Source organism: Geotrypetes seraphini, chromosome 2 (assembly GCF_902459505.1).
Source record: "Geotrypetes seraphini chromosome 2, aGeoSer1.1, whole genome shotgun sequence".
NCBI classification, from domain to species: domain Eukaryota; kingdom Metazoa; phylum Chordata; class Amphibia; order Gymnophiona; family Dermophiidae; genus Geotrypetes; species Geotrypetes seraphini.
In genome coordinates, this window is record NC_047085.1 from 20,874,448 (window position 1) to 20,891,349 (window position 16,902).

At 44.7% G+C, this 16,902-nt stretch overlaps 1 protein-coding gene across 1 annotated transcript in view; it reads left to right on the plus strand.

Moving 5' to 3' along the window:
• The window catches only part of LOC117353577 (serine/threonine-protein phosphatase 6 regulatory ankyrin repeat subunit A-like), a 182,252-nt gene that overhangs the window by 102,123 nt on the left and 63,227 nt on the right, over positions 1-16,902 (plus strand). The window contains exon 14 of the mRNA XM_033929680.1: positions 5,737-5,865. Coding sequence (XP_033785571.1) covers positions 5,737-5,865 — 129 coding nt within the window. The remainder of the gene's footprint in view (positions 1-5,736; positions 5,866-16,902) is intronic.

Genomic DNA, 16,902 nt, shown 5'->3' on the forward strand with positions numbered 1-16,902 from the left:
TGGCCAGAGTGCGTATGCGGCGGCTACACAAAGCGGGAGAAACAGACTCAGGATGGGAGGATGCGCCGCAGCAAAGTGCTGCAAAGGTACTGCAGGGGAAGAGACACATAGAAGACACATATCGCTTCTACACAAACCTCCCTCCAGCGTTGGCAGCCGCAGCACGTTAAACAGGCTGGTTCGCGACTTTCTCCTGCAGTTGAGTCCCTCTGCCGCGTCACTAATGATGTCATCAATGACGCGACAGATAGACTCAACGGCAGAAGAAAGCCGCGACCCAGCCTGTTTAGCGTGCTGCGGCTGCCAACGCTGGAGGGAAATTTGCTATTAAAGTCATCTCGCCGGAAGGGTCGCAAAGTCAGCGGGGGTTGGGCTGGGAGGGGAGAGAACCGTCTGCCTCGGGTGCTTCAGGCAGCAGCAGCGTTTACAATTCGCTGCTGTTGCGGCTTCAGGCCTTCCTCTCTGGCCGGTCCTGCCTACTTCATGAACACAGGACCCGCCAGAGAGGAATACCTGAAGCCAGCAACAACAATGAATTGTGAATGCTGCTGTTGCCCGATGAAGTAGTTGAAGGAGGAAAGTGAGCACAGGGGAGAGTGGCTTGGAGGGAAGAACAGATGGCAGGGCATGGAGGGAAGGAGGAAGGTATGCCAGACCAAGGGAAAAGGAAAGAGGAGATGGAGAGAGGCCATATGGGACAGAGAGAGAGAGGGGGCGCACACTGGATGGAAAGAGAAGAGAGGGCAGTGAATGGAAGGGGCAACATAGAGGGTGAACAGTATTCTAGCACCCGTTAATGTAACGGGCTTAATGACTAGTAATATACAAGAAAACTCTTAAGAAAAAACGAAATGAAATCTCATAAAAAGAAATTTGCAAAATTAAGGCATTCAACATATTTTTTCCGTAGACCACAACAATTGGGGGGTGGGGAGGTCATAATAGAGTAAAGAGAAACTCAGATCTCGATTTTAAACTATCAGGAATAGGCTTAACAGCTGGGTCCCCTTTACCGAATTGCTATTCTATAATTGCTAAACTTTCCTGGTTACCAACTTCTTCAAATCCAGAACTGTTCGGGTGAATTTAAAACATATTTCACTCCCAGATATTTTGCCATCCATTTACATGGATAAGCCAAAAGGAACGTTGCTCCCAAAGTTACTGTTTCAGGTCTCATAGCCAGGAACAATTTCCTCCGCTCCTGTGTTTGTCTAGTGGCGTCAGGGAAAATCCAAACTTTTTCCCCATGAAACAGAGTTTGAGAGCCAGGGAAATATAATCTTAATATTGCATTGACATCTTGTTCAGAAACAATAGAAACTAATAAAGTGGCTCTCTGAGAAATATCGGATCGAGAAAAATCAAGTCGGTGATATTTAAACGTTCTCTTGAACTCAATTCATCTACCTCTCGGGCAACTGGGACAACCATTTTGTTCTTCAAAGGTAAATAATATATTCGATTCACAGGTGGACTATTTTCAGGGGAAAACCTTAAGACCTCAACCAGATATCTTTTCAACATTTCTTTAAGTGTTACTCCCAGAGATTTTGGGAAATTCAGAGTGGATATTCAGTCTGTGGTTATAATTTTCTAATGGTTCAACTTTCCTTTATGCAAATTTTTATCTTTAACCAATTCAGCCGTTAAAGCTTGAAAACCCTCCACCTTTTCTTTGACCTTTTTCAATTCTGAGGTAAACTCTTCTTTTGTGTCATTTAAAGATTTCCCTAATCCATTCACAGTCCTCATAAGAGCTTCGACCTCCTGGAAAACTTGGTAACAGACATGTTCAGCTTCACGAAAGCCTCCCAAATGCTTTCGAGTGTTACCACCGCTGGTCTCATCGGCTGAGCTCCCAGATCTCCCCACTCCTGAAGATTTCTCGCGGTATCCGCCCCTTGAATTGGGGTTCCCTCGGCGAGAGTAACTGCACGGGGATCCCCGAACTGATCCGTGAATGGAGCAGGACGCGGTGGGGGAACAGCCTTAGGAGGGGAGAGCGAAACCTCTCAGTCTAAATCTATGGCCGCTCTTCCTGCCAAAGACAAAGTAGACTGCTCTCCAGTTTCAACAAGGGGACTCCTGGTGGCGGTGGCGAACTCCAGTATTGATTGCTGTGCTGGGGAAGATGTCCTCGCTGCAGAAGGGTCGAGCTGGATGGCCCCCTTGCATTTTGAATGTGGCATCCTGGCTCAAAAGATAACGTTTTCAGGATCTCTGGAGATCGGGTTGGAAACTATGCTGCCGCCATCTTAGACTGCTCCCCCCCCCCCCCCCGACCACTATAAATTTAACCAGCCAGCGCCAAATATTGATTTAGCCTGTTAAGTTTATGCCAGCCAAAAATAAACCAGCTATTCAATGCTGATCACCAGAAATGGCCCAGCATTGTATATCCACAGTCAGGACTGACCGCAGGAGCTAGCCGGCCTGCCTTCTGCGGTCTGAATACACTGGACAACACAGTTTTTGCTTCTTCAACACTTTTGGGTGTATCTTACAGATTTTTGGCTGCTGATCACGAAAATCACATTTAAAATTACGTATCGTGTATCGTTTTAACCAAAAAGTACATTTTTACAATTTTATGTTATACTTTCAGGCTAAATCAATTAATAATAACTGACCCAAGATCAAGGAAGGCATTTTTGTCAACCCACAGGTCAGACACGTCATCAGTGATGAGAGATTTGAAGATCTGTTAGTCGGGCCAGAGAAAATCGCCTGGAAAGCATTCAAGGATGTTGAGAAATTTCTTAGCCGTTACGGAGCTCCAAACTATATTCAACTGGTCGATAAACTTCTTAGAGCATACAAAACCATGAAGTGCAATGGTTCATAGACAAAAGCACGCGCTGACAAAGGCGCGCCGAGACAACTGAGCGCAAGATGGAAGCCCGCGCCAAAGAAAAACAGTGTTTTAAGGGGCCCCGACAGATTGTGCCGGCGTTGTGGGGGGGTTGGGAGGTTGTAAACCCCCTCATTATACGGGAAACTTCATTTTTTCCCTGTTTTTTAGGGAAGTGAAGTTTTCAGTATAATGTGAGGGTTTACAATCCCCCAAACCCCCCACAATGCCGGCGCAATCTGTATTCAGTAAAGTGGAGGGGTTCCCCCCCCACACCCCCCATTGGAGCCCCTTAAAACACTGTTTTTCTTCGGCGCGGGCTTCCGCCTTGCGCTCAGTTGTCTCGGCGCGCCTTTGTCGGCGTGCACTTTTGACCTGTCACCAAGTGCAACACATCACTAAAGATGCACTTTCTACATTCATACTTGGACTTCTCCCCCCAAAAATCTCGGTGCAGTCAGCGATGAACATGGCGATAGGTTTCACCAGGGCATTGCCACTATGGAAAAAAAATGATATCAGGGCAACTGGAATCCTTCAATGTTGGTTGACTATTATTGGACACTGCAACGAGATGCCCCGTACACTGAGTATAGGATGATTACCAGACGTCCGGATTTCTGCGGACATGTCCTCCTTTTCGAGGACATGTCTGGGTGGCTTTTCAAAACCCGGCACTTTGGTCTGGATTTTGAAAAGCTTCTAGCAATTAGCGCCGGTCGCCTGCATGGATGCACTGCCTGGAGCGCCTGCGTGGAGCGCCTGCATGGATGCAATGCGGTGATGTCGTCACACTGGCGCACGAGTAGATGGCGTCCCGATGAGCAAACAGGTCAAGGGGGCGGGGCTGGGGTAGAACAGGGCGTGGTTGGGCGGGGCCATGGGCCTTGATTTTTGTTCCCGAAAATCTGGTAACCCTGAGTACAAACGGAAATCGGCAGGAAAACACTTTTAGCCACAGTGTATCAGAAACTTTGTGCATTAATGCATGTTGTAGTCAATTAAAGATATCATCGTGTTTCTCAAAATTCCTACGTGATCCAGTCAGTGGGAAATTATATGAAGGGGGTCTATGATAATCGCCAGTTGTTGTCCAGTGATATCGGCCACTTATCGCCTTTTGCTTGGGGTCTGCTTTAGCCACATCGTATTTGTTTTCCTGAAGAAATGTGATTTAAGTAAAGTTTCAAGTTTTTATTTATATTCGATGAATCGCTTATATTACTAAGCGATTCACAACTTCATAAAACAGGTTTCAATAAGTAAACAAAAGAAGAAAAAAAACTTACAACTAACAATTTTAAGACATGCACTAAACGTGAAGGATAAAGGGGTAAAGGTACATCTTCATATCTTTAAGAAAAGAGACAAAACAAGGGATGAAACAGTGGGGTTGGGTAATAAAACTGAGCCCTAATATTTGCAACTAAAGAGGAAGGTTAGAGATTGAATGCGTCTTTAAAAAAGATAACTTTTTAGAAGTTTTTTAAACTGACTAAGGTCTTTTTCTTCTCTGATATATTGAGGGAGAGCGTTCCACAGTTGGGGGGGGGGGGGGGGGGGCCATTACTGAGAACATATCGTGTCTTCTAGTGCCAATGATTTTTAATGAAGGGACTGTTAGGAGTTTTTGAGCCGTCGATCGAAGAGACTGAGAAGTGTTATGAGGTATGAGCAATCGGTTGATAAATTGTGGTTCTTTAAAAATTAAGGTTTTGTAAGCTAAAAGTAATACAGTAGTACCTTGGATTACGAGTATAATCCGTTCCAGGAGCATGCTCGTAATCCAAAATGCTCGTTTATCAAAGCGAGTTTCCCCATAGGAAATAATGGAAACTCGCTTTGATGCGTTCCCCCCCCCCCAAGAACCGGCATTACTCCCCTCGAAGGCCCCCCCCCTGCGATCCGGCACCCCCCCCTGTGATCCAGCACCCCCCCTGCCTCGAACTGGCACCCCCTGCCACGATTGGGCACCCCCCGCCACGATCCGACCCCCCCCAACATGATTGGGCACCCCCTCGCCACGATCCCCCTCGACACAATTGGGCACCCCCCCTCGCCGCTTCTTACCCTCATCTGGGCACTCTTGAAGATCGGCCTCCTCGTCTGTTGGGCCTTGAGCATCTGAGCATGCTCGTGAACTCGCAGGCCTTGAGCATGCTCAGATGCTCAAGGCCCAGCAGACGAGGAGGCCGATCTTCAAGAGTGCCTAGATGAGGGTAAGAAGCGGCGGGGGGGTCGGATCGTGGCGGGGGGTGCCCAATCGTGTCGGGGGGTCAGATCGTGGTGGGGGAGGGGGGGTTCCGTTTCGAGGCAGGGGGGGTGCCGGATCGCAGGTGGGGGGTGCTCGTAAATCGAGCCATGCTCGGTTTCCGAGGCACCGATTTTGCAAATGTTTTGCTCGTCTTGCAAAACACTCACAAACCGGTGCACTCGTAAACCGAGGTACCACTGTATTTTGAAAGTAATACGGCGGCTAATTGGGAGCCAGTTGGTTCAGTGCAACAGCCATGGGGGGTGGGGGGGGGGAAATCTGGCTTACTGACAGAGTTGAGAGTGGAGAGTCCAGTCCCAGCCTGGTCCCAACCAAATAAATACTGTTTATGTGTGGATTTATCCACATTCCAGGTACAATATCGACAACTGACCACCAAATACAACACCTTATTACATAACTCTCAGAAATATTAAGCGGTATATCAGTTCAATAAATCCAGTCCAATCCATCAGAAATATGGTACCAGGTAATTCAACTCTATGGTGTCTGAATGCATAACTCTGAAATATTGACGTTTAAGGCATGTTGGGGTTTACGAGATCAAAGGTACTCTGTCAGTGACGTGCTTACACCTGTATTTTGTTTTTTCTTTGCTTCCTGGTAGGAAGGGGAGACTCCTTTGCACCTAGCAGCCGCTATCACAAAAACGATGACCCACTTGGAAGAGGAAGACTCCCAAATCATCAGGATCCTCATGGAGTACGACGCCAACATCTCGATTGCAACTAAACAGGTACCCCGACACTTTAAGCATCAGTTTGCGGTCCTATCAGAACTATTTGCATATAATCATGACATTCAGCGTTGGATTTTAAAGACCGAACAAGAAAGCAAAAAAAAAAAACAAAAACAAAACAAATTCTGCCATACTGTACACAACTTCTTTGATCTGTAATGTAATGTAATTTATTTCTTATATACCGCTACATCCGTTAGGTTCTAAGCGGTTTACAGAAAATATACATTAAGATTAGAAATAAGAAAGGTACTTGAAAAATTCCCTTACTGTCCCGAAGGCTCACAATCTAACTAAAGTACCTGGAGGGTAATAGAGAAGTGAAAAGTAGAGTTAGAGGAAAATTAAATAAAAATAAAATAAACATTTTAACAAGACAGCATTGATCTAAATACTTTGGAAGGTAGAAGAGAGGAGAGAAAGGAATAGAAGCAGAAGGGGGAGCCGTTGAACAGTAGAATTCTGCAGCATCCACTATCTCCTCCTCTCCCTATTGGCTAAGGCTCTTAACATTTGCATATCTTCTTCCCATTGGCTAAGGCTCTTTGCCTGCATTGTGATGTCATAGAGCTTTATGGTTATAGAAACCTAGAAACATGATGGCAGATGAAGGCCAAATGGTCCATGTAATGTAATGTAATGTAATGTAATTTATTTCTTATATACCGCTACATCCGTTAGGTTCTAAGCGGTTTACAGAAAATATACATTAAGATTAGAAATAAGAAAGGTACTTGGAAAATTCCCTTACTGTCCCGAAGGCTCACAATCTAACTAAAGTACCTGGAGGGTAATAGAGAAGTGAAAAGTAGAGTTAGAGGAAAAATAAAAATAAAATAAACATTTTAACAAGACAGCATTGATCTAAATACTTTGGAAGGTAGAAGAGAGGAGAGAAAGGAATAGAAGCAGAAGGGGGAGCCGTTGAACAGTAGAATTCTGCAGCATCCACTATCTCCTCCTCTCCCTATTGGCTAAGGCTCTTAACATTTGCATATCTTCTTCCCATTGGCTAAGGCTCTTTGCCTGCATTGTGATGTCATAGAGCTTTATGGTTATAGAAACCTAGAAACATGATGGCAGATGAAGGCCAAATGGTCCATGTAATGTAATGTAATGTAATGTAATTTATTTCTTATATACCGCTACATCCGTTAGGTTCTAAGCGGTTTACAGAAAATATACATTAAGATTAGAAATAAGAAAGGTACTTGAAAAATTCCCTTACTGTCCCGAAGGCTCACAATCTAACTAAAGTACCTGGAGGGTAATAGAGAAGTGAAAAGTAGAGTTAGAGGAAAATTAAATAAAAATAAAATAAACATTTTAACAAGACAGCATTGATCTAAATACTTTGGAAGGTAGAAGAGAGGAGAGAAAGGAATAGAAGCAGAAGGGGGAGCCGTTGAACAGTAGAATTCTGCAGCATCCACTATCTCCTCCTCTCCCTATTGGCTAAGGCTCTTAACATTTGCATATCTTCTTCCCATTGGCTAAGGCTCTTTGCCTGCATTGTGATGTCATAGAGCTTTATGGTTATAGAAACCTAGAAACATGATGGCAGATGAAGGCCAAATGGTCCATGTAATGTAATGTAATGTAATGTAATTTATTTCTTATATACCGCTACATCCGTTAGGTTCTAAGCGGTTTACAGAAAATATACATTAAGATTAGAAATAAGAAAGGTACTTGGAAATTCCCTTACTGTCCCGAAGGCTCACAATCTAACTAAAGTACCTGGAGGGTAATAGAGAAGTGAAAAGTAGAGTTAGAGGAAAAATAAAAATAAAATAAACATTTTAACAAGACAGCATTGATCTAAATACTTTGGAAGGTAGAAGAGAGGAGAGAAAGGAATAGAAGCAGAAGGGGGAGCCGTTGAACAGTAGAATTCTGCAGCATCCACTATCTCCTCCTCTCCCTATTGGCTAAGGCTCTTAACATTTGCATATCTTCTTCCCATTGGCTAAGGCTCTTTGCCTGCATTGTGATGTCATAGAGCTTTATGGTTATAGAAACCTAGAAACATGATGGCAGATGAAGGCCAAATGGTCCATGTAATGTAATGTAATGTAATGTAATTTATTTCTTATATACCGCTACATCCGTTAGGTTCTAAGCGGTTTACAGAAAATATACATTAAGATTAGAAATAAGAAAGGTACTTGAAAAATTCCCTTACTGTCCCGAAGGCTCACAATCTAACTAAAGTACCTGGAGGGTAATAGAGAAGTGAAAAGTAGAGTTAGAGGAAAATTAAATAAAAATAAAATAAACATTTTAACAAGACAGCATTGATCTAAATACTTTGGAAGGTAGAAGAGAGGAGAGAAAGGAATAGAAGCAGAAGGGGGAGCCGTTGAACAGTAGAATTCTGCAGCATCCACTATCTCCTCCTCTCCCTATTGGCTAAGGCTCTTAACATTTGCATATCTTCTTCCCATTGGCTAAGGCTCTTTGCCTGCATTGTGATGTCATAGAGCTTTATGGTTATAGAAACCTAGAAACATGATGGCAGATGAAGGCCAAATGGTCCATGTAATGTAATGTAATGTAATGTAATTTATTTCTTATATACCGCTCCATCCGTTAGGTTCTAAGCGGTTTACAGAAAATATACATTAAGATTAGAAACAAGAAAGGTACTTGAAAAATTCCCTTACTGTCCCGAAGGCTCACAATCTAACTAAAGTACCTGGAGGGTAATAGAGAAGTGAAAAGTAGAGTTAGAGGAAAAATAAAAATAAAATAAACATTTTAACAAGACAGCATTGATCTAAATACTTTGGAAGGTAGAAGAGAGGAGAGAAAGGAATAGAAGCAGAAGGGGGAGCCGTTGAACAGTAGAATTCTGCAGCATCCACTATCTCCTCCTCTCCCTATTGGCTAAGGCTCTTAACATTTGCATATCTTCTTCCCATTGGCTAAGGCTCTTTGCCTGCATTGTGATGTCATAGAGCTTTATGGTTATAGAAACCTAGAAACATGATGGCAGATGAAGGCCAAATGGTCCATGTAATGTAATGTCATGTAATTTATTTCTTATATACCGCTCCATCCGTTAGGTTCTAAGCGGTTTACAGAAAATATACATTAAGATTAGAAATAAGAAAGGTACTTGAAAAATTCCCTTACTGTCCCGAAGGCTCACAATCTAACTAAAGTACCTGGAGGGTAATAGAGAAGTGAAAAGTAGAGTTAGAGGAAAAATAAAATTAAAATAAACATTTTAACAAGACAGCATTGATCTAAATACTTTGGAAGGTAGAAGAGAGGAGAGAAAGGAATAGAAGCAGAAGGGGGAGCCGTTGAACAGTAGAATTCTGGAGAAATTTAAATGATAGAAATAGAACAAAACAAAGACAAAAGGCAAAACAATAGATAAGATTAAAGATAAATCATAAGCTGGAAAGAAAAATAAAATAAAATAAAACTTTGTCTTCAATCCATGGTTTCAGCGTCAGTGATGAAGTGGAGCAAGTAAGTTTAGGAGGAGCGATTGACGTTTCCAGAAATCTGTGGTTTCCATACTTTATTTTAGCCCGAAAAGAATTCATGCAGCTTGAGTTCCCCTTCTTTCGTTGCATAAGAGACAAATCCTATTCAATAATATATCATCACAGATCCAGTTGTAAGACCCTGTATAGGGGTCCGGACGGCTTTTTAAAACCCGGCACTTGTAAAGTTCCTTAGCTTTAATAATTTGTATTTCAAAATTGTGAAAAAATTTTTTCAATTAACCCCCCCCCCAAAAAAAAAAAAACCCACAACACTTTGTCTGGGTTTTGAAAAGCTTCCATCATCGCGTTGCATCCACGCATGTGCGGATGCCGTCCCCACGCACGAACAAATTAAGGGGGGGAGAGCTGGGGGTGGGATGGGACACAGGTGGAACTGGGCGGGTCTGGGGACATGGTGTGCCACAGGGATCTGTACTGGGACCAGTGCTATTTAACTTATTTATAAATGATCTGGAAATTGGAACGACAAGTGAGGTGATTAAATTTGCAGGGTCCACTGTCCAAAGTTGTTAAAACACATGCGTACTGTGATAAACTGCAGGAAGACCTTAGGAAGTTGGAAGACTGGGCGTCCAAATGGCAGATGAAATTTAATGAGGACAAAAGCAAAGTGATGCACATTAGACAGAATAATCCAAATCATAGTTACCAGATGTGAAAATGGTGAAGTTTCTGGAATCCGGTGGATTACAGAACCAGAGACAACATGGATTCACTAGAGGTAGGTCTTGTCAGACAAATCTGATCAATTTCTTTGACAGGGTGACCAGAGAATTGGATAGAGGATGTACGCTAGATGTGGTGTATTTGGATTTTAGCAAAGCCTTTGACAGTGTTCCACACAGACGTCTAATAAATAAACTGAGTGCCCTTGGGATGAGACCCAAAGTGACGGGCTGGGTCAAGAACTGGTTAGATGACAGAGGGTAGTGGTCTGAGGAAAGGGATGTTACCAGTGGTGTGCCTCAAGGTTTTGTTTTCGGACCTGTTCTTTGTAATATTTTTATATGCAATATTGCTGAAGGACTGTCAGATAAGATTTGCCTCTTTACAGATGATACCAAAATCTGCAATAGAATAGAAACCCAGGATGGTGTGAATAACATGAAGAAAGACCTGGCGAAGCTTGAAGAATGGTCTGAAATTTGGCAGCTAAAATTTAATGCTAAGAAATGCAAGGTCATACATTTGGGCTGCAAAGGAACGGTACAGATTAGGGAGTGAAGAGCTTATGTGCACGACAGAAGAGCGGGACTTGGGTGTGATTGTATGTGATGATCTTAAGGTTGCCAAACAGGTTGAAAAGATGATGGCGAAAGCTAAAAGGATGCTAGGTTGCATAGGGAGAGGTATGACCAATAGGAAAAAGGAGGTATTGATGTCCTGTGACTCTGGTGAGACCTCATTTAGAATATTGTTTATAATTCTGGAGACCGCACCTTCAAAAAGATATAAAAAGGATGGAGTCAGTCCAGAGGAAGGCTGCTAAAATGTGTATGGTCTTCATCATAAGGCATATAGGTACAGAATTAAAGATCTCAATATGTATACTTTGGAGGATAGGTAGAATAGGGTAAATATGATAGAGACATTTAGATACCTACATGGTGTAAATGCATGAATCAAGTCTCTTTCATTTGAAAGGAAGCTCTGGAATGAGTGGGCATAGGATGAAGTTAAGAGATGAAAGGCTCCGGAGTAATCTAAGGAAATACTTTTTTACAGAAAAGGTGGTAGATGTGTGGAACAATCTCCCGGAAGAGGTGGTAGAGACAGAGACTGTGTCTGAATTTCAAAATGGCCTGGGATAGGCATGTGGGATCTCTTAGAGTGAGGAAGAAATAATGGTTACTGCGGATGGGCAGGCTGGATGGGCCATTTAGCCTTTATCTGCCATCATGTTTCTATGTTTCTTGGTCTACGTCAATCAGAAAATTGAATTTGCTTCAACTGTTCCTCCTGTCTCTGAAAGGGGTTAAATACAAAGCACATATTTGACTCGCTCTTCACATATCTTGGCACCAAGACCTGGAACAACCTCCCGATTGACATCAGGATGGATACATTCTACAACGGATTCCGCAAAAAATTAAAAACTTTCTTCTTTGAATGTATACAACTAACTCAAAATATCTAATGTCTCTAAATCCCACACTGTTCTCAAGTGCTTCACCAGTACAGTCATAGAACCTCCATTCTGTCTCTAGTCATAATTCTGCCTTCCTCAAACTGCTATAATGTAGCTATACACTTCCCCCTCCGTATTTGCGAATTCTGTATCTACGGATTTGCTTATTTGCGGTTTTAAACCAAAACATACATTTTCATTTTTCAGGCTATTTTAAGCCCTGTAAGCCCCCCCCCCTTTAAGCCTAACCTGGTGGTCTAGCGATCATCCCACGCTCCTGCCCCGTACAGATCGCTCACAGGAAATGGCTCAAGAGACTACGGGAGCTCAAGGCAGCCATTTCCTGTGAGCGATCTGCCCGGGGCAGGAGCGTGGGAAGACTGCTCCTGCCTGAAAACCCGCTAGACCACCAGGTAAGGCTTAAGGGAGGGCTTTTAGGGCTTAAAATAGCCGGGGGAAGCGGGGTTTAGGGGTAGAACCGGCCGCAATATTATTTGCGTTTTTTAAAATATTTGCGGGCCCCTAACCACCGCGTATACAGAGGGGGAAATATACATTCTATAATTCCTTATATTGCAAGTCGCCTTGAACCTGTCTAGGCATAGTGTGACTCAGAAATATTAGATTAGATCACTAACATGTCCAAACACAGTACACTTCTCCCTCCGGATTCGCGGGAGATTGGGGCAGAGCTGGACCGCGAATGGTGAAATGCCGCAAATATCTTCTGGTCCGGCTCTGACCCACCCCCACCTCCCTCCTGCCTTCCCCCCGGCATCCCGGCCTTACCTGGTGGTCTAGCGGGCTTTCGGGGCAGGAGCGATCTTCCTATGCTCCTGCCCCGTGCAGATCGCCAATAGGAAATATCTGCCGTGAGTTCCCGTAGTCTCTCGAGACTACGACAGGAACTTCCCACAGCCATTTCCTATTGGCGATCTACATGGAGCAGGAGCGTAGGAAGATCGCTCCTGCCCTGAAAGCCCATTAGACCACCAGGTAAGGACGCGACGCTGGGGGGAAGGCTAAACTGTGGGGGGTTTTCTTTTTTTACCCCTCCCCAAAAAATCACAAATATGTGAAATCGCGATTGCCATAACCGCGAATGGGGAGGGGGAAGTGTATTATGTTTGTTGGCAATGTAACATCAAAGAAATGTTCTGTTTGGCCACACTTTATAGAATCGCACTTAATGCCACCTAAGCGTGCTTAAGCTTTGCTAAGCAACCTAACTTTAGGCGTACCTATTTAAGCCATGGTTTTAAGAACATAAGAACATAAGAAACTGCCTCCGCTGAGTCAGACCAGAGGTCCATCGCGCCCAGCGGCCCGCTCCCGCAGCGGCCCATCAGGCCCATTGCCTGAGCAGTGGTCCTTGACTATTTTTATAACCTATCTCTACTCCTATCCCTATCCTTAATCCTTATCTGTACCCCTCAATTCCCTTGTTCTCTAGGAACCTATCCAAACCTTCTTTGAAGCCATGTAACTAGTTCTGGCCTATCACAGCTTCTGGAAGTGCGTTCCACATATCCACCACCCTCTGGGTGAAAAAGTACTTCCTAGCGTTTGTTCTAAACCTGTCCCCTTTCAATTTCTCCGAGTGCCCCCTTGTACTTGTGCTTCCCCATAATCTGAAAAATCTGTCCCTGTCCACTTTTTCTATGCCCTTCAGGATCTTGAAGGTTTCTATCATGTCTCCTCTAAGTCTCCGCTTCTCAAGGGAGAATAGCCCCAGCTTTTTTAGCCTGTCAGTATATGAGAGGTTTTCCATACCCTTTATCAGTTTAGTTGCTCTTCTCTGGACTCCCTCAAGTACTGCCATGTCTTTCTTGAGGTGCGGTGACCAATACTGGACACAGTACTCCAGATGTGGGCGCACCATTGCGCGATAAAGTGGCAGGATGACTTCCTTCGTCCTGGCCGTGATGCCCTTCTTAATGATTCCAAGCATTTTGTTTGCTTTCCTTGAGGCTGTGGCGCATTGTGCCGATGCCTTCAGTGTTGTGTCCACTATTACTCCCAGGTCTCTTTCAAGGTTACTTACCCCTAGCAGTGATCCCCCCATTTTGTAGCTAAACATCGGGTTCTTTTTTCCTACATGCATGACCTTACACTTCCCTATGTTAAAGCTAATTTGCCACTTTTTGGCCCACTCTTCCAGTGTCGTCAGATCCTTTTGGAGATTTTCGCAGTCTTCCGTTGTTTCAACCCTGCTGTATAGTTTGGTGTCGTCTGCAAATTTAATGACCTCGCATTTTGTTCCCGCCTCCAGGACATTTATAAATATATTGAAAAGGAGCGGTCCCAACACCGACCCCTGCGGCACCCCGCTCGTGACCCATTTCCAATCTGAATAGTGACCCTTCACTCCAACCCTCTGTTTTCTGCCTGCCAGCCAGTTTTTGATCCATCGGTGTACCTCCCCTTGTACCCCGTGGTTCCATAGTTTCTTAAGCAGTCTTTCGTGTAGTACCTTGTCGAAGGCCTTTTGGAAGTCAAGGTAAATGATGTCTATGGGTTCCCCTTTATCCACCTGTCTGTTCACCCCTTCAAAGAAGTGTAATAAGTTAGTGAGGCATGACCTACCCTTGCAGAAGCCATGCTGACTTGATTTAAGCTGTCCATTGGTTTCAATGTGTTCACAGATGCTGTCCTTGATCAGCGCTTCCATCATCTTTCCTGGGACCGAGGTCAAGCTCACCGGCCTGTAGTTTCCCGGGTCGCCCCTCGAACCCTTCTTAAAGATTGGTGTGACATTTGCTATTTTCCAGTCCTCTGGGATCTCTCCAGTTTTTAAGGATAGGTTGCATATTTGTCGAAGTGGCTCTGCTATTTCGTTCCTCAGTTCCTTGAGTACTCTTGGTTGAAAGCCATCTGGACCTGGTGATTTGTCGCTCTTTAGCCTGTCTATCTGCCTGAGGACATCCTCTTGGCTTACCTCTAGTTGGGCCATCTTATCTTCCTGATCTCCATTTACGATCTCTTCTGGCTCCGGAATGTTGGTTGTGTCCTCCCTCGTGAAGACTGACGTGAAGAACTCATTTAACTTGTCAGCCATCTCTTTTTCCTCTTTTACCACCCCCTTTCTGTCACCATCGTCCAAGGGTCCCACTTCCTCCCTTGCTGGTTGCTTCCCCTTAACGTATCTGAAGAACGATTTGAAGTTTGTTGCTTCCCCCGCTAATTTCTCTTCATATTCTCTTTTTGCTTTCCTAACCACTCGGTGGCACTCTTTCTGGTGTTTTTTATGCTCCTTTAGGTTGTCCTTTGATTGATCCTTTTTCCATTTGTTGAACGATGCTTTCTTGTCACTTATCGCCTTCTTCACTGCATTTGTTATCCACACTGGGTTTTTCGTTCTGTTTTTTTTGCACCCTTTCCTGAACTTGGGGACGCACAGGTTCTGTGCTTCGTGTACCACGCCCTTGAGTAGGGTCCAGGCTTTTTCTACGGACTCCATCTTCCTTGCGTTGTTGAGTTTCTTTCCCACCATTTTCCTCATGGCATCATAATTCCCTTTTTTGAAGTTGAGTGTTGTCGTTGCGGTCCTTTTCACCTTTGATGATACAATTTCTAACCTGCACTGGATCGTGTTGTGATCGCTGTTCCCCAGTGGGCCTAGTACTGCCACCTCTTTTGCTGGTCCCCCTAGTCCGTTGAAGATTAGGTCAAGAGTGGCATCTCCCTGTGTTGGTTCCATGACCAGTTGTTCCAAGAAACAGTCCCTTGTGGCTTCCAGGAATTTGGCCTCCCTTGTGCAGTTTGAGTGCCCGATACTCCAGTCTATCCCAGGGTAGTTGAAATCCCCCATCACCATCACCCTTCCGCTTTTGCTTACCTGCCTCAGTTCCGCTTCTAGGTCCTGGTCGATCTCTTCCGATTGCCCAGGTGGGCGATAGTACAGACCTAATTTCATGTCTGCTCCAGATCCTCCCATAGTGATTCTAAGCCATCAGCCCCTACTGTTGTTTCAATCCTGGTTGAAGGTATGGATTCCTTTATGTATAGCACTATTCCTCCACCCTTTTTGTGTGTCCTGTCCCTCCTGTAAAGTTTGTACCCTGGTATGGCCACATCCCATTTGTTGTCATCAGTCCACCATGTTTCTGTGACTCCAATTATGTCTAAGTCCTTTTTGCTGGCTATGACTTCCAGCTCTCCCATTTTGGCCCTCAGGCTCCTAGCATTGGTATATAGACAAAGTAAGTCCCGGTTGGTTGCCTTCCTTGCTGGTTTTCCTCGAGGTCTGGTGCTCCTGCTGTCCCCCTCATGGGCTGCTGGACCTCGAGCCTCGCCTTGGTCATCCTCCTCCTGTGGTGCGCCTGTTTCATCCTCAGCCTGATTTCCCATTTTTGGTTGTCCCTCTGGTACCGGTTGCTCTCTGTTATTACTGCCCCCTAGTTTCCTCTGCTCCCTGAGCCCCTGCATAGCGTCCTTAGGTCCTTTTTCCAATAATTTCCACTCAGTCCCGAGCCCTTGCATAGCGTCCTTAGGTCCTTTTTCCAATAATTTCCACTCAGTCCCGAGCCCTTGTTTACAGTGTCCTTGCTCAGTATCTTTAGTTGATACTTTTGTCCGATGTGTCGAGGCCAGATCGACTATCGGCTTTCCCCTTTTTCTCAGTTTAAAGCCAAGTCTATGGCGCTCTGGACGTTGCGTGCCAGCATCCTCGTCCCAGCCGAATACCTGCACCTAAGTTAGAAGCCTAGTTCACAAAGAGGTGCCCAACTCAAAAACACGCCCGTGATCTGCCCTTAACCACGCCCACTTTTAGGTAGGCACCTTGGACTAGGCGCCTACTTTCTATAGAATGATGTTTTTCAAGTTTTGCACCTTTCAATTAAGGGTTCATAGTCAATGGCGCGCCAGACACCAGTGCGCCGACAATCCAGCGCTGACAATTCAGCACAAGACAGAAGCGCGCCGCTGAAAAACTTATTTTTTAAGAGCTCCGATGGGGTGTGTGTACTTTAATGCATAGTGTTCGTGCTGCTGTTGGGGGGGGGGGGGCGGTGCAACCCCCCACATTATAGAGAAAACGAAACAGTTTCCGATTTTTTTCAGGAAAAGTTCCGTTTTGTCTATAATGTGGGGGGTTGTACCCCCCCACCCCCATGGCAGCGCAAACAATATGCATTAAAGTGCACCCCCCCCCCCGTTGGAGCTCTTAAAAAATAAGTTTTTCGGCGGCGTGCTTCTGTCTTGCGCTGAATTGTCAGCGCTGGATTGTCGGCGTGCTGGTGTCTCGCGCGCAATTATCCCGTCACCCAATTAAGTCAAATGAAAGCCAGCTATGAGGTAAGCGCCAGTTATTGGCGCCGATTAACCCTATTAATTAAGTGAGTCATCTATATTGGCTGGACATGCCAATGTAGGCAACCT